The sequence below is a fragment of the Arachis duranensis genome, chromosome 7 (assembly GCF_000817695.3).
Source record: "Arachis duranensis cultivar V14167 chromosome 7, aradu.V14167.gnm2.J7QH, whole genome shotgun sequence".
NCBI lineage: Eukaryota > Viridiplantae > Streptophyta > Magnoliopsida > Fabales > Fabaceae > Arachis > Arachis duranensis.
This window is the reverse complement of record NC_029778.3, coordinates 4352125-4370724: the sequence shown is the minus strand read 5'-3', so window position 1 is coordinate 4370724 and position 18600 is coordinate 4352125. Positions and strand designations below refer to the sequence as shown.

At 26.5% G+C, this 18600-nt stretch overlaps 1 protein-coding gene across 3 annotated transcripts; it reads right to left on the bottom strand.

Moving 5' to 3' along the window:
- Positions 1–7076: 7076 nt before the first annotated feature.
- On the bottom strand, positions 7077–14485 carry LOC107496555 (transcription factor PIF4). Of its 3 annotated transcripts, none has more exons than XM_016117844.3 (9): positions 14080–14485; positions 13326–13434; positions 12300–13146; positions 11753–11851; positions 11590–11655; positions 10331–10396; positions 8759–9097; positions 7992–8118; positions 7077–7357 (listed from the first exon to the last, which is right to left on the bottom strand). In XM_016117844.3, exons 2-9 carry the CDS (start codon positions 13403–13405, stop codon positions 7323–7325), a joined length of 1659 nt encoding a protein of 552 aa, XP_015973330.1. In that variant the 5' UTR covers positions 13406–13434; positions 14080–14485; the 3' UTR covers positions 7077–7322. The 3 variants fall into 3 exon arrangements, with proteins under 3 accessions (XP_015973330.1, XP_015973331.1, XP_015973333.1); XM_016117845.3 differs by having other exon boundaries at positions 13326–13430; positions 14080–14484; XM_016117847.3 differs by lacking the exon at positions 14080–14485 and adding an exon at positions 13962–14028 and having other exon boundaries at positions 13326–13430.
- Between the last annotated feature and the right edge of the window lie 4115 nt (positions 14486–18600).

The following is an 18600-nucleotide window of genomic DNA, read 5'->3' as shown; positions in this document are numbered from 1 at the left end:
ATCGGTTGAATTATTTACAGTTTTCTGAAATAAATCAAAGAGCATTTGAAACTCTAAAAATAATCTATGACAAATTGAAAGGAGAAGTTGAAGTGTTAGAAAAATTAATAGAATCTCTAGAAAATAATGATGAATCGATGATAGAATTTGCAGAAATTCTAAGATAACTAATGAAGTATACAAAGATTGAAAGACCAGAAAATAAAATAAAAAGAAAAAGGGCGAAAAAATTAAAAAGTAAAATAAAGGAATATAAAAGAGAATTAAATAATCTTCAATTCGAAATTAATGACCTTATAATAAAAAGGATAGAAATAAGAACAAATATAAACAAGTTGGAACTAAACTTAAAAAATTTATAAATGCCTGGAACACCCTATTATGATTTAAAAGAATTAAAGCTGTTAAAAGAAAAAATGGAGAATGAAATTAAAAAATTAAATAGATATTTAGAAACAGGAGAAAGTGAAGAAATAAAAGAAGTTACTGAGGATTTGAGAAATTATATTAAAGAAAAAGACAAACAGATAAAATATTTTATATACAATAATCCATGCAAAAAAGAATATTATAAACTAAAACTAGATTGAAAAATTATGGTCGATACTTTTTATAAAGTACCTATACAAATAGAAATTTCGAAAAAGAAATTAAAAGAAAAATTCAAATTAAAAAATTTTGGTATCACAGCCAAGTTAACAATTAAGGGTAACACTTTCTCTTTGAACAACACTTTTAATGATACGCTTTCAGTTACCAAATGTCCACAACTAATTGATAAACTTATTTGTAGTCACCATAGATATAATAAGATAATAGGTACCATAGAAGGCACCTACATAAAATGGATTGCATGAGCTAATCATTGTTGTTATTTCAATTTCTTTTCGTACAAGATTTTTCTTATACAAAGAATTCAGTAAAAGAAAGTAAAAATTTTCTACAAATAGCGAGGTTATTGTCTAAACTCTCAAACTCCGAGTCACACGTTTTCTTACATCACAATATAAATATAATATCTTAATCTGAGGGCGAAATTTAATTATTATTTTATTTTCTTTCATGTTCCGCTTTTTAAAAAGTTTGAAAAATACATTAAAAAATGCAATGTATGGCAGAGAAAATTGACGAATTAAAATAATGACGAAAAGCTTGCGTCAACTAACGACAACTACACTCGTCGTTTCGCTTTTCCTTTTGATTTGGATTTTGGACACAATTAACATTGTTGAACTCAAAACCTTCAACCTTCAAATATAATTTGATAGTTAAAATATTCAAATTTTTAATAGTTATTTTTAAAAATAAACATTAAAAATTTGAATTATATTTTTTATATATAATAATTTATTAATCGACAATAAATTTTTAAAGAATATTATATGATATAATTATTTTAAAATATGTTATTATCTAAAGTAATTATAAAAAATATTATTTTTACATTAAATATTTTTTATATTTATATAAAAATAAATTGTTACTAATTAATTATGTATTTAAATTAATTTTAATTGAAAAAACAAATAAAACACATGTTTAATAACAAAAAAATATTAATATTAAATTAGTATTTAATTAATTATTATTACTAAATGAAAACTTAATTGTAGTCAATTTTATATAAAGTTAATAGTTAAAAACCGTTAAATACTTTAAATGATTTTACTAAATTTTTGTTTAATAATTTTTAATTATAAACTTCATGTAAAATTAACTACACCTGAATTTTTATCTTATTATTATGTTGTACAACACAAGAAGGTGAATCCATCATCATCAAACACGTCTTAATTTTTGTCCTCTTAGTTTTAATAAAGGTCACATTTTTTGACAATTATATCCCAACTTAACATGTGATATCTTAACTAATTTGTATGGACATTGAGGTTGTCACCACATGTATTGTGTTTGAAAGAGATGAAATTACCGAAATGCCCTTCGTTTATCTTGTTTCCCTTTCCACCCTCCAACTCTCGCCACTGATTTCTTGCCCTTTGCTCTTACAAATTACAATCATGGTGGACAATTAGTGGCACCCACTTGTGTGTGACCAATAATAGAATGCTTCTGGTATTTTTAACGTGCTAGAAAATGATTTTTCTTTTTATATGAAATAAAAAGTTCAAAGTTTCTTGGATAAATCATATAATTTTTTTTTTGAGGTTTAGTCCAAATGTGTGTAATTACACTGATATTTTCTTTAGATGTCTCACTTACCACACACATCAAAATTAGTATAAATTCCAGCTTATTAAGAATTTATAAAGAAATTTATAAATTTCTTATAAAAAGGATATTTTTAACTATAAATAGAACTTAAATTTGTTATGAATATATGTTATATATCAACTTTTATTTCCTCTACCAATTAATTTTCATTGTCCCCCTAGCTTGCTCAAGTCTTACATAAGCTTACGTTAGTAACTAAATAGTAATTAATTTTATTTATCTAACTAAACTATTAATTATGATGATAAATGAGATATGAAATATGATATTGGATAGTAAAAGATGATATCATATCAAATGTTCTTTTTTCCCTATTTTCTTTGCACTTTATTTGGAGGCTACACTTTTTTGACCGATATGTTAGGTGACTAATTTTTGCACAACATCAAGTCTTACAAAATCAGGCAATCTTATATATATAGAAAGGTGGCCTTAAATAGATATAACTTAATAATTTAATTATTCTATAGTGACGGTATGATTACATTAGTATCACTTAATTATATAGTTAGGTGGTTGGTTGCTCATGGTATTCCCCAATCCGACAAGCCAATGACTAATTTGTCGTATGTCGTTAGTCAATAGATTGTTATATGTATAAGATAAAATTTGAACCATCAACACTTGTTTAAGTGGACAAGTGAGCTGATCACTCCACTAACCTAAATTGGTTGGTTTGTAAGATTTTTATATCAATGAATTGTCACCTTTTATTATTATCATTTTTTTTTTGGGTTGGTATGTTGTTTGGTCAGGGCTGAGCATTTACAGGCTCCAAAGCTTTGAAAAGAACCCAAAGAAGTATACAAAAAAAAAACCCAAAGAAAGTGAAGGAACATCCCACTGGGCTTGGATCAAGAAATTAAATAAAGTTAGGTAGCCCATAGTGGTAGTTTTATTCTTTTTTATTTTAATTATTCTTTTGGTTGAATAGTTACTTCTAAAATATACTTTTTGTTCACACTATTTGTAATTTTCTTTTAAAATATTTAATTTTATTCAATTTTATCTCTAAAATTTTTTTATTCACTTAATTTTGTCTTTAATTTTTTTTATTTATATCAAAATGAAATCAAATTAAATATTAGAGATATTTAAATAAAATTACAAACATTAAATAAAAAAATACTTTACTAAAATAAATAAATTCCCCCCACCCCTCCAAAGAAAACAAAATCCAGATGAACAAATTTAAATATTTAATTCAACCCGTGAACTTGTAGGTTATAATAATTATGTATCAAAATCTTTTATTTGGTTGTTATAATGGATGGCCATATATTTTGCCCATTCCATGTTGTCTAGGTTTGAAACTAAGCTGGCCCCTTAATTATTTATTATTATAATTTTTTTTATATACATACAAAAGGTTATAATGTATGTATATCTAAATCTAAATAATCCCTAAAGAAGAAGAAGATTAGTAAAAAAAGATATTGGGATTGTGATTATTGTCATTGTCACCAATAGTCCCAAAACAACCAACAACCACTACTTAAATTCTTCTCCATTCAACATCAATAAAAAAAAACAAAATCACCGACACCTTTATTTATTTATTCATTTTTTTTAAGAGCTTAGTGAATAGTGATGTCCAATAATGTTTAGATTCCATTTACTCTACAAGCCTCAATTTATGAAGAGAAAGAGCAAGCATGCAACCTATGATATATGTCATCAATGTATATATATTCCTCACATAAAACATATGTTAAAATAAATATAAAATATTCATTAAAAATAAATAGAATAATATATATTCATATATAAATATATAATAGTTAATTGGATAGTTAAGTTTTTATGTATATTTAGTAATTTTTTATATGCCATACTATACTATCTCATATATTATTTATTCATTATTCATTAAATAAATATGATCTTAGAAAATTATATATATATATATATATATATATGTTTAAATTTGTTAATTAAGAAAAAATGAATAAGCAAATATATATGTATATACTTTAACAGTTTAGTATCATCCACATAGATACTGCAAATATGCAATGCAAGTAAGTATGGTATGTAAATTATTTTTTTTTAAAATTAATTAAGAGTGAAATTCGAATACACGATCTAATATAAAAAGACTATCATTTGAGCTATAGTTCCTTGAGTACATGATATGTAAATTAATTACTTATGAATTGTTTATATTTTAATAATTTATTGTATGACTAACATTGATTTTAGAAGTCATAGGTTGTAATTGATTTTTTTTGTGTGACTATATGTTGTAAATGATTTAACAATTAAACAATAATTGCAGAGAAAGAAAAACAATGATTAATTGATAATTAGTGCCGCATTATTCTCGGTCACTCATATCTTGGAACTGTCGTGGATGATGTTAAGAAGATTCTAGAGATTGATTTGATGAGATAACAGAAAATGACTTTTAAATTCATCTATCAAAAGTTCAAAACACCAAATCTCAAAAAAAAAAGGGAAAAAAATCACAAATAGTAGTAAATAACCAAATTCTACATAATTAATTAATAATTAGCACAATTATTGCAAATATAAAATATATTTTTATTTTAAAAGTTTTTCAAAAAAAATAATTTACTTTAATATTTTGGTTCTTAAAATTTTAATATATTATATTTTATTTGTATTTTTGAAAGTTAATTAACATTGTTAATGAAGATGATAACGTAATAATTTAATCTGTCATTAAAAATTATTACGTCATTATCATCTAATAGTATAATTAAATATATTAAAATATTAAAATTAAAAATTAAAATGGAAACAAATTAATTATGATATATTTTTAAATTATAGATAAACCACGTACTTTTATGTATCCTTATTAGAAATAGGTATATTTGTGATCATTTTGAAAATACTCTAAAATACATCTATTAGCAATATAATTGTATAAATATATAATTCATAATTGTACACAAATCAATTGTTTGTATATTATCTGTTAAAAAATAATATATATTTAATTTTACCAAAGAGTAAATATAAACACTGAATTCTAAAATAATTATACATAATCAACTAATATAATAGTCATTAAGAAGATGGAAAAAAATAAATAGACGCCATAAAAGAATAATTACTTATGGTAATGTATTAATACTTTCTGAAAATTTTATTGTTGATAATATAAAATAATATTGGAATAAATATTGATAATAAATTTTTAAACCCAATATTCAATTAACTTTGTCTTTCTTTTTTCCTCTCCCTTTTTAAGTTTCCTTTTCTACTATTAGAAAAAATTCTATATCTCTTTTTTAAAAGATGTTAAAATGACATTTTTTTCTTTATTTGTAAAATCTACTATTCCTTCTCTTATAATTTTTAAAAAATATCCTCTTTAATCCATTTAATTTTTATGTTAACTAACATTAATTTTGCTTATTTTTCAAGTAACAAATTATTTTTTTTATTAATTAAATTTTATATATTTTTAAATTTAGTGATTAAATTATTTTTTTCAAAGATATCCTTTAATAATATTTTAATTATTAAGGAACTTATTTTGTAAAAATGTGAAGGAATAAGATGTTAATTTTTTTAAATTTAGGATTTATCCATCTCAACTTATTTTTAAATTTCGATAAAGTTGTTAATAAATTTTAATAATTCTATGAAAGAAATTATTTATTAATATTAATTGCCATACATATTAATAGTGATAATATTTTTTGAATTTAATATTAAAATAATATACATTAACATCAAAAAATTAATAATAAAGTAAAAAAATAATCGTTAACAAAAATTTTGGTAAAATTATAATTTAATAATTAAAAAAAATTAAAGGGTATTTTAGAAAAAAATAATTTAATCGTTAAAAAATTAAAAAAATTAGTAAAAATATAATTTAATCAATAAAAAAATAATTTGATAAAGGGTATTTTAGTAAATAAAATTTAATCACAAAAAAATAAAACTTTTGCTAAAGAATATTTTTGTAAAAACTGATTTATTTTTTTTTAAAATGGATAAATTTTAGTTAACAAAAAAATTTTAAAATAGATTAAAGAGAAATTTTTTAAAACTTATAAGAAAGAAGAGTATACATTTTACAAATAGAGAGGAAGAAAATGTTATTTTAACATCTCTCAGAAAAAGTGAATGAAATTTTCTCTTACTATGATTAACTTAAAAAGATTAAATAATTCCCTAATTTGAACAAAATTAATCATCTTATCAATTCGAGAATATATATATATATATACACTTTGTGAATTGTGATAGTTGCTATCAATCTTTGTCAAGATATAAATTCACGAAAGAGATAGAAGATAAACTTAATCCACATTCAACCAATTTGTATGGCATTTATAAAATAATNNNTTCTACGTTTTCATTCTTTGTTTATATGTTTCCCTTTTGCACAACTTGATTTAATTTCGTTGTAAAAAAAAAAGCATGATATTAAGAATGTTTTAACAAAATATATATTCCTGATTCATATTTCACCTCTAAAAACAAAAAATGTTCATCACAACAAAAAGTGTTACGGCCAACATTTTCGAGTCGATTTAAGATATATATATAAAGAGTAGACAGTTGCAAATTCTTAAATAGAATTCAGTATCGTGACAGATTAGTTTTTAGTTTATCGAATTAAGGGATACCGTGAAAAACCAACAAGAAAAAGAAAATTTAATGACTAATATATCATATATCCTATTTTTAATATTTTTTGGATAACGACGAATTTAATCGATAGAAATATTAAAAAATAAATCCAAAGAACATATATATATTTGTTTTGGTGGTAATATAAGGAGTAGAATCTTGTATATATTATATGGTGTTAGTTTATTGTTCTTTATGTGAAAAATCAGGACAATATCTTTCTCATATCTACAAAGTGCGCTATATATATATACTTTAGCTTTGATGTGTCGTAGTTAGAAGCATGAGAATAACCTAGCCCACAACCTCTAATAATAATTAATACAATTTCTCAAAATATTAAATCTAATATGATGAATTACATATTTTTCTCTAAACCACATAATATTCATTGGAGTGTATCTTGGTGCTTTTGGAATTGATTACTATAGTACACTGCACCATACAAAACCCTCCAAGAATTATTAAGTTTATTAGTTATTGTTCAGTTGTTGAAAGGTGGAAGTACCTGCAAATATCATGAAATGTTAAAATCATGGCACAAAAGCATATATAGAATTAGATTTTTTTTTTGAGAATTGAATTTGTATTTAAAATTAAAATATCTAATTAATCTTAATATAATTTGGTTTTTTTAAATATATCTATTTCTCTTCTTTTTCTTTTTTCTTTTTTATTGAGGGTAATATAGTAATATTACATATACTTTAACCATTTCGTTTTCTTTCAATTCCTTTTGTTCCAAATTTAAAAATTGGTTTCACATAAATTCTTTTAAACACACTCATATGGTTTTAAAGTAAGATCAGATTCTGATAAAATATACAAGATTTTAAATAACATTTTATAAAACATTGTTTTTGACAATTTAATTATTGAATTATAATTACGTATATATTAATCAAGTATATTATTTGTGGCCAATTTTCTAAAAATTATTATCGTCATTAAAAACATCATCCAATAATTTATTTGGACTTATATTTACTAATTATATATGTACTACTTGATTTAATGTGTATAAATATTTTATACTAACAAACATTAATGCATCCCATGGTATTTTTTTTCTTTTTTTGCAACCCTAAAAGAAATTAAAGAATTTATTTGGAGATTATATAAATAGGTGGGTGCTTAATTACCCATTTTGGCAGTGATAGCATCTTCAAAATTAGGTGCAACATTCATGGTCCCATTGTTATTGCTGGGTGGCATCATTGTTTGACTCTGCTGAACAGCCTGGGAACCATATCCAAATACATTCATTGGCTGCAACACAAAACACCAACATAGTAACTATCATACTTTCTCTAATGTCAAACTTAACCCTAAACCTATTCCATGAAACTTATCATGAAGCCATAATGGCTTTGTCCATCAATATTCAATAGTAACATGACTTTTTATTTATATGAAAGCTTTTAAATATATCAGTAGACCGATGTTTCAGTCAATTTTAACCGTTAATTTTAATTATATAATTTTTATAATTGAAATTAACGGTTAAAAATTATTAAAATACTAATGTACTAGTACACTTAGAAAATTTTTTTTATTTATATAATGACGTGAAAAAGAACATGGAAAGTCAGCTCAAATCAATTAAAAATCATTTTATTTTATATTTTTTAATGATTGTTTATTTTTTTTGTTATTGTATAATTATCGATAAAATAATTGAATAATATTAAATGTAATAAATGTGTAACTACAAATGTTATATATATAAAATTATGAATATTAAACTAAATTAAATGACTTTGAGTTATTATATTTCGTATTATTACATTTATATTATTTTTTAATTGATATACCAAGTCAAAACATATCTTATTAAAATGAATTTTTTTATGGGAATAAAAAAAGTGGTTTGAAATGTTAAGACTAAAATTAATCATTATTAGTTGACCTGAGATGCAGTTTGCATGAGATGATGATAAGCCATGTAACGTGCATATTGGTCTGCAAGGCATGGATTTTGCATCTGATGATTTTGGTAATTAAATGCACCCAAAACTGGATTTTGGCACATCAAAGCCTGGTTTGAAGGTGTTTGATGATGAGGCACAGACACAGTAGAAGGAATGTTGGATTGGTCAAGGGGCATTCTTGGTATTTGCATTGGATTTTGCATAGAAGGAAGAGAAGGTTGTGATGCTGCAGCCATTCCCATTGCACTCATTTGTGACATGTAATGCTGAATCCCAGGAAACATCACTGGTGTCATCCCTGCTCCCATCCACATTACCTAACACCACCAATCATAAAGATTTCTTAAGTTTTCTTGGAAATTTTCAAATATATCATGAGTAAGTAGATAGCTGAAGGTTGTTAAATGATTTAATAGATTTGATTAAATTATCATCTAATAACTTTTGGTTACCAATTTTATATGAAGTTAATCGCACTTGAGTTCCTACCTTATGAGTATTGGTGTTCTAATAATTTAATAGTCAATTTAATAGTTAATTTTAACATATATACATATATATATTGAGATCAACAGCTAAAATTATTAAAAGATTATTGTTTTTGAAATGCTTGAAATTCTTTTAAATTTTTATATGAGAGTAAATTATTATCATGATGCTATTTCTCCAAAAAACTTAAACTCATTGTAGGAAATAACATAAATGGTTTTATTTTTAATATGTCTCCTCAAACAAGAGTCTCTTTTAGACATAGAGCTCTAATATCATATTATAATACTATTTTTTTAAAAGTTTAAAGGGATAAAAAGATGCAATATGAATGGCTATATCTCTAATAATTACTATTTAAAAATATTTTAGTGTTAACAATTTTAATTAATATAAGGCTCATTTTTATACTAAGTAAAGAATGTTGTACTTTTTGTTAAATAAATAAAAAAAAATTACTAAAGGGTCATCAGAATTTATTATTTTTTTACTATTAATTAATAATTATCAATATTTAAAAGTGTAGGTTAAATATGTTGTTGAATTACTAAACTAAAAAAATTGAGTTAATGACTAAAAGTGATAGTAAAAAATAATCTATTCAATGATTCTCTAATATTTCTCATAAATAAATTTTAATTATTTATTTATTATATTTTATATCAATAATTCAGATTTAGAATTAAGAATTTAAGATCTTTTATTCATTATTTTTTTATTTTTAATAGCAAATCAATTTTTAGGTAGTGCACTCTTTATTATTTTTTTTCAAAATACGTTAGCATTCATCTTTTAATTAAAAAAGAGATAAACTAACACGATATCCATTAAAAAAATACGGTTAGTTCAACAAAAAATTTTAAATCTGTTAGTTCTTTGGATAATTAGAACTAGCCCAATATTTGATGGATATCTAGTTAGTTTATGTATTTTCTAGTCTAAAATAGTTGTTTACTGTTTATGTTATTTTTTAGTTAAATATAAGAAGTTTATATAAAAAAAATTTTGAAGTGAAATTTGACACAAATTAAATTCATTTATGATTTGTGTGGCACTTGTACCTGAAGCTGTAACTGAAGTGACTTCAAGTATTCAATTGCCTCTTCTAGCATTGATGCTTTGTCTGTCTGCAAACACATAAATAAAACAACACTTTGTTATTTGCCATAAAAGATTCAAAAAAGAAAAAGGGAAAGAAAAAAATAAAAGTTGACTCACAACTTACTGTTCAACTCACTTTTGCATAGCTGTTCACATTAGAACTCACATTTTATTTGTGGTTGTAAAGAGTTTGGATTTAAGGTTGGAAAATCCGTGGTTAAAGATAAAGTTGATTAAAAATATTTTGACTAATCGGTGACCACAAAAAAATAACAGTAGAAGTAGATTTGAAACTTATTTCAAATAGAATAATGCTATATGACCAATAAATATTATTATTTTGATCATCAGCAATAATTTATACATATATTTATAAACGATTTGCATATAAGAAGTATATAATTTGTAGTTATATTTATCAGTTTTACATACATGAATTAATATAGTTTACACTTATATTTTTTAGAGTGTGCATATATAAATTAATAAAATTTATTTGTTAAAAATAATTTAGTATTCGTGCCGATCAAATGATAATAAAAAATACTAAAAGTTGCTGATCCAAAAAATTTCTCATTCAAATATTATCAAAAAATTGAATTAAATTAGATATTAAAACAAATTTAAAGAATTTGGAAAACATCAACAACAAAAAGCATAAGCTTTATCTTTGTACATATTCTATTAAAATTATATAGAATAAAGTCCTGTTTTAGTTTTTAACATTTAGCTTAAGTCTTATTTTTATTTTTTAACGTTTGAAATAACCTATTTTTTATGATTTTTGTTGCTACTAGAATAAAATGATAACGAAAGAAAGGATATTTTTAGAAAAAAAAAAATAATTTTGATTAGAGGACTAAAATAGAATAAAATATAATGTTTAAGATAAAAATAAAATGTTTTAAATATTAGAGATAAAATTAAGACTTAACCAAAATATTAAGGACTAACACACTCCATTACTCAATTATATATGTGTATTATAAAATTTGCCTCCTTGAACAAAATTTTCTGGTTATAAACAATTTGTTACTACTTATAACTTGTTAGCTTAGTTATCAAGTTTTTAAACCATGGCAGACAATAGTAGTGTCTAGATCTGACTCTATAGCTTGATAGTGACAATATATGATTAAATGCATGCATCTACATAAACAAAGACTTAATTAAAATGAAGAAAGTTACAAGTCAGCATGCATTGTATATGATAGTGAACCTTATTACTGTTTGGTATGAGTTGTTGGAGTGTTCTCATTTTCTCATTGATCCTGTCTCTTCTTCTCTGCATTAGTAAAAACAATAGTTACTGTTAAAAGAAAAAAGGATGAAAAGAAAAAACTGTTTCAATTTGAGCAGAAAATTATCATGATTCCCCTTACCCTTTCAGATAGGTTATGCACTTCTGCTGCACGGTTTCTTCTAGAAGATCCTGATCTCTGAGATGTTTTGTTTCCAACACCTGATTTAGGCTGTGTGGCCTAATGCATATAATAGACATAACTCACATTATCAGAAAAATGTAATAGTTGTCGAATTTACCGTCGAATTTTATCCATTAGTATTATAGTTGGATTTTTTTGTAGAAGTTTCTAACAGTAACAAAATCCGACGCAAAATATAGCGTGAATTGGTTTTTAAATATGAGTGAGACTTAGTGACAGAATCTCCGTCGGATTATCCGATGGTAATTATGCATATTTAAAATTTTAAATTTTTTTATGTTTACCGTCGAATTTAAAGTCGGAAAAATTGGATGCTAATTTCATAATTTTTCCATCAGCACTTATAAATCCGATTGTAATGTATTTCTGTCAAAACTTTTTTTATTGGATATGATCTGACAATAAATCTGACGGTAATTTGTATTTTGTCTGTAGTGTAAAAAATTGATAGGGTAAAAGAAAATGGAAAGAGAGAGGAATTCACCTCACTTTGTTCTTCTGATTCATCTGCATCTGTGATTTTCCTCTTTAGGCTAAGATGATTTCCTGTTGATAAAGAACAAGTAGTTTTTCCAAGACTACTACCTGAGCCACCAGAAGATGAAGTCACAGTTGCCTCAATCATCTCTGAAGATTTCCCCTTATTGTTACTCCAATTAGGAACACTTCTCTGAACACAATCTTTAACTGCTTCGGAGAAAGTAGTATCTTGTTCCTGAGGGATGATGTTGTTGCTGCCACAGTGACTTGATCCAACTGTCATAACTGAACACTCCCTACCCTCACTTTGTAGCACATTATTGTTACCATTAACTTTCTCCCTAAACTTTTGTTGTGCGGGTGCTGAAAAATGATGAGAAAACTTTGGAACCTTTTGTGATGATGATGATCCACCAACAAAGTCATTGGTTTTCTGATTAGATGAATCAGGAGCAACCTGGAATCTTGGAGCAGGCATAGGATTTATCGGTTTTGTATTGTTGTTTTGTTGTTGTGGACTTAAATTTGCATTTGGGGTAGCAAATTTTGCAAACTTTGGTTCTTCCAATTGCTTGATTGGCTTGTAAGCCTCAACTTCACAAGGTGTCAATTGAGATAAAAGGTTTGATGAGCAAAGTTCTTGTCCCATTGGATGATCCTCAACTTGGTATTGAATCCATGAAGCTGTCTCATCTTCTTGTTGACTCAAATTACTACTTGAGTTTCCACAATGAACACCATTCCTTAATGTTGATGATGCATCACTTTTCTGAACTGGTTTCCTTTGTGTTTGGCTGCTCAATACTACTTGCCCATTTTTCCATAGAAGCTCTACAAGATCTTGGTCCAGCCTGTATAATTGATCACATAGATATATGGTTAGAAAAATATCTGTCATATTCATTTGAAATTGAATTCAAAAGTGAATGATTGATGAGTTTGAACAGTGTTTAGTTGAAATGAGTACACTTGATATAAATCATAGTGAAGCTATATATATAGAGAGAGATATAGATGACATAACACACACCCTATTGGACTCTTTTGATTGATGACACAGGCATCACTCTCAAAGTTCCAACCAGGAATAGTGCTGTTGTTGTTCATCATGGCTAACCAACCAAATCAGTTATATCTGTTTGAACAAAAGAAAGAGAAGAGGTTTTAGACAGACTATTGGAATAAACTTTTACAATAAGCAGAATAAAATAATCTATGCATGTACTTTTGTGTTAGTCCAGCATCAAATTATTGAGTTATCAACATAAGCATGTAAAGATGCATGAATTTATATAAAAGGAAAGAAGAAAATAATAATAAAATAAAGCCTTGTTGGGACATCTATGGAAATAGTTGCTTGTTTTTTGTTTTTTGGCCATTCTGATTTCTTTGAATAAATAAAGCACAGAAAGTTAGTTAAAATTCTCTTGAGTTCTAAAAATGGAAATCAATTTGGCTTTGCTATTACAGTTGAAAGGTACATGCACATTACCAGGAAACAAACAAGGCTCAGAGAAAGAATAATAAACAAATATGATGAAACACATACAAGAAAATTGTGAAAACACTTAATAAATTTGGTAACAAAACCTGTCAAGTCAACTTAACAAAAAAGCTTTAGCATAACTACAACACTCATAAACAGAGAAACAAAGAACTGTATTACTTGGATTAATGATAGACATGAAAAGAATAGACCCATTTTCAGGCAAGCAAAAAAGTAACTACAAGAACTGTTTTTCTTTTTCTTCCTACAACTATAAGCAGAAAAAGAAGAACCCCACCTGATATATAAGGCAAAAAAACACTCTCTTTTTTTATTTTTATATTTTATAGCTGGTTGACTAGAGGATACTATAGAAACTGAAGCTTCATTCTTCTCTCTGAAGAATGTGTTGTTGCATTTGCTTTATGAGAACAAGAAGAAAGTGAGGTTAACAGCAAGAAATAATGAATGTGACATCACCAATAAGAAGAAAGGAGAAGAGATGAAAATACAAGGCCCCAAGTTGAAGTGGTGCTTGTTCTTGTTCTTGTCAACGTTCAAACAGCTAGAAAAAACACGGCTCTGCATTTGTGGCATGTTATGATAGAATGGAATATAATACTCTAAATATGGGACCAGTTCTGTTGATGAGGACTATTTACAAACATGGGGTGTGCATAATTTTGCAAACAAGGCTTTTCTGATTGGTTAATTGTAGAAGTTAGAACTATGTGTTAAATAAATGTGTGTGTGTGTGTATAATATATCTAATTCTGTATGAGCATGGTGAATGGTATCAAAAAATTCAGGGAGGGTGGTGACAAGTGGCATAGTGAATAGAAATGTGCATTATTGGAGGATAGAAAAGAGACAGCAATGTCTGAATAAAAGTTGTGGCACTCATTATTCATACTAAATAATCTTTGAATCAAAGTATCTTTCAAAGGACAAAATAATAATAAGAAGAAGAAGAAGAAAAAAAAGTTTCATTAATCTTATTTAGGAGTATTGGAGCATGTAATTCAAGGAAACGTTACACTATTTATTTTATTTTATTCAATCATGATCTAATTATTATTGATAAGGTAAGATTTGACTAGAGATTTAATTAGTGGCAATTTAAAAATATGATGTTTAGTAAAAATGTAAAATACTAATAACTATTTTATATAAAATAATTCTAAAGAGTGAGGTTCAAAAGAATGTTAATTATTATGGATTTTTTTAAAATAAACAAATTAAATATTATAATTATTGATATGTGTATTTTGTAGAGTATTTACGTTTTTTTACTTTTAGTCTTATCTTATTTACAGTATAAACGAGATAAGTATGGCTATATCTCGTTTAGAGTTAAGGCACGCACTCGTTGACAGACCTCCTGACCTCACTCCTCACCCACATTTCTCACATTCTCTCTATTCTTAGGCCAAGTTATCGATCTTTTTGAGTCTCGGGATGTTATGGCACCCAACCCTAATATTAATCGGCTGAACGCGCAGTGGCACATTGTGGAACCATCGACTTTGAGGTTAATGTTATCTTTTATAGTTCGAATATTGCGATTTAAGTAGTGAATAAATGGAATAGACCGAATGATATTTAGGTAACATAGAATTTGTTAGTTGGCAAATAGGGATTAAGACATTTATAAGTAGTTAAGTTTATTCATAGTGAACTTTTTATTCATAAGGAAGACTTGTTGATAAGGCTTGCTGATAACTTTGTTTGCAATAGTTATATGTTAGTTGGCAAATAGGAATTATAAGTACTATTTTTTCTTATGTTTATCTGATGGTTATCTGAGTTGCATATTATATATTTTTTATAATTGTTTTGAACATGGTAGAAAAATTAGTTTGAAGTTTTGTATTTATTTTTTTTTTATCTAAAAACATAGGCCTCGCCTTTTATTGCTTAGGTGGGTTAGTTACACACTTGCACTCCCAGATGCCATCGTCCCTTACCTGAGGGAAGTTGGGTTTGGTGATACGGTGCAATTCAGGGACTTTGTCTTTGACAACTTCCTAATCAATACATTTGTGGAGCGGTGGCATTTGGATATCCATATTTTTCATCTGCCATGTGGTGAGTGCACCATCACCCTGCAGAATATTGTGTACCACCTTGGTTTATGCATAGATGAAAAGCCGGTGGGTGGGTGCCTGCGTGACTTTCAGACTTGGCACCAGCGGCCGACATAGGAGTATGTGGAGAAGCTCCTAAGAGTGTTGACCAGCAGACCATGTTCCGGATTGCAGAGCAATTCTGTATGGCGAGAGAGTATGGTGCCGCATATGGGGTCTTTTTCTCTACCCCCCTGCTACGACATCGGTCTGGGTGCCTTAGATGTCTCCTGGTGCAAGCTCCTCCCACGGTCCTGATTACCGGCCTGGGCTTCAGTATGCCACACTGCCTTCCACTAACTATGGCCAATTGATGATGACCTCACAGTGGTTTCCTCCTCCGCCAAAGTATCCGTCACCCACACCACACTCTCAGGCAGAGCCCTCTTACCAACTACTCGATACTTTGTGCTTTGCCGAATGGTAACTCTGGAATTGGTTTGGGAGCAAGCAAAAGGTATGGATGTGATTTTCCAACGGGAGTCTCTGGTATGAATTCATCTTCGACTTCATACTCAGATGAACCACTTCCGTCACTATCGACAACGTACTCATCGTCTGATTTCTCACCCTCAACGTTCATGTCCTGCACTGAACTCGCACAGTGCAACAGACGTGGTACGAGAGGAAGGTCATCCGGTACAAAGTTTGAGGTACCACTATCGCCCCACCAACGTCACAAACCTCCGCTAAAAGCTCCATCACTTGTTTCACCATAATTTTTTCGTGCACATCAAACATAAGTCGCACATGCTCATCGCCATTGAGTCAAAACACATGAAATTCAAACACCACATTCCCCATCATTACTAGCATCTTATACTTAACTCGACGAACCTCTTTTGTCTCCGCACCACCAACGTGCGTCAATATTATACTCTTCAACTCCGACAACGAATTTGTTCTTCGACTTCGGAACAGTGCCAAACTCTCACATTCAAATATCATCTCGCTGTCACTATTTTTTATCCGACAGTTTGGATAAACTATCACAACAAAAAAATCACTACCACTAGACATTTTTTCCAAAGCTTTATGAAAAAATAGGGAAGAGAAGGAAGAATTGATAATTTGGTGAAGAGTACTAATGGTTTGTTACTTCTTTATAGATGTTTGATGGTTGTCTTATTATATCTCATTTACTATGTTAACGACCTGAGTTCACTCTTATATAGTTTACAATGTAAACGAAATAAGCACGTATCACAACACATTTATAATTGTGCATATGTGGAGAGGTGTACGTATTTTATCTCGTTTAGAGTGTAAACAAGATATGACCATACTTATATAAACGATATAAGATTAAATGTGGAAAAATATAAACACTCTACAAAAATATACATGCATATTAGTAATTATAATATTTATTTTATTTATTTTAAAAAAATTCTCATTATTATTCATTACAAAAAAATCTCAATGTAAGAAAGTATATGATTATTTGTCTATTGAATTTGATTATTCTATTACGATAGATTTTAATATTTGTTGGTGATTGATTATTTAGTTAAAAAATATGAATTAATATATATAAATATATAATGATTAATTTATGACTAAATTTTAGTGTACATAGAATATTTTTATTATTTATTTTTTTAAATTAAGAACCCAACCCTTTTAGATTTGAAATATTTTGTTTGGTTAAATTATTCTATCAGTTTTTATAATTTTTTCAAATTTATAATTAAGTTTTTATAATTTAAAAACTTTTAATTTAGTCTTTATATTATTTTAAATTTTATAATTAGATCGTTGTCAAGACAAAAATATTTGAATTAAGAAAATATTTTAAAAATAAGAGAAGGTTCGAGTTTAGAGATTTAAATATTTATTCCTTAAGTGTGGATATATTTAATTTTGGGAGAAATATTATATTAATTTATTAATTTATGTATATTAAGTTTTAAACTTTTTAAAACAAAATTAACAAAATTATAATAAAATTTAATACAATTCAATTAAATATATTAAATCAAACTTAATTTAAATATAAATTTAACATAATAATATATACATAAAATTTTTAATATATAAATTAAAATAAAATAAATTATAATTATTTACACAACATATATATATAGACATTCAAATAAAATTTCTTTTACAAAAATTTTATGAGAAAGTATAGAGAGTTAATAGAATATTCGTATAATGTGTACAATGGAGATTTAAGAATGATTGATTCAATATTAGAGATATAACTATTAGTGTTACTTTTTTCTATCAGCTTAAATTTTTGGGATGAGTGCTATCATAACATGGTATTAGAGTTCTAGATTTGAAAAGTTAAGAGTTTGAAACTTAAACTTTTGAGATGAGTAGTTTTATGATATGAGATGTTTATTATTCTAGTATTCGAATAGTTATTTTGAATAATATGAGTGATATTTAACTTATGAGACGAATACTTTAATTCCACTCTTATCTCCATTGATTCACGGGAGTGGTCTCTATTTCCATAGAAATTTTATGAATCCCCACTAATATTTTGGTCACAAATAATTTCCACAGATATTCGCAAGTGTGAATATTTTTACCATCCCCACACACGAATCTTTCTGATCTTAAAGCATTGAATTCTCCTTGTAGATACCTTTTTCAACATGAAGTTATTGCTACATGATTTAACAAGTTCCCAAATTTCATCGACCTTGGAATAATGGATAATAATGGGAAAAAAAAAAAAA

Bases quoted from the DNA above. Each gene is read 5' to 3' on its own strand.
- LOC107496555 (XM_016117844.3), bottom strand. From the start codon at position 13,405: ATGATGAACAACAACAGCACTATTCCTGGTTGGAACTTTGAGAGTGAT. The intron at 11,656-11,752 runs GTAAGGGGAATC...TTACTAATGCAG, and splicing joins TGCATAACCTATCTGAAAGG to AGAAGAAGAGACAGGATCAA. The intron at 7,358-7,991 runs GTAATTAAGCAC...TGATATTTGCAG, and splicing joins TGCTATCACTGCCAAAATGG to GTACTTCCACCTTTCAACAA.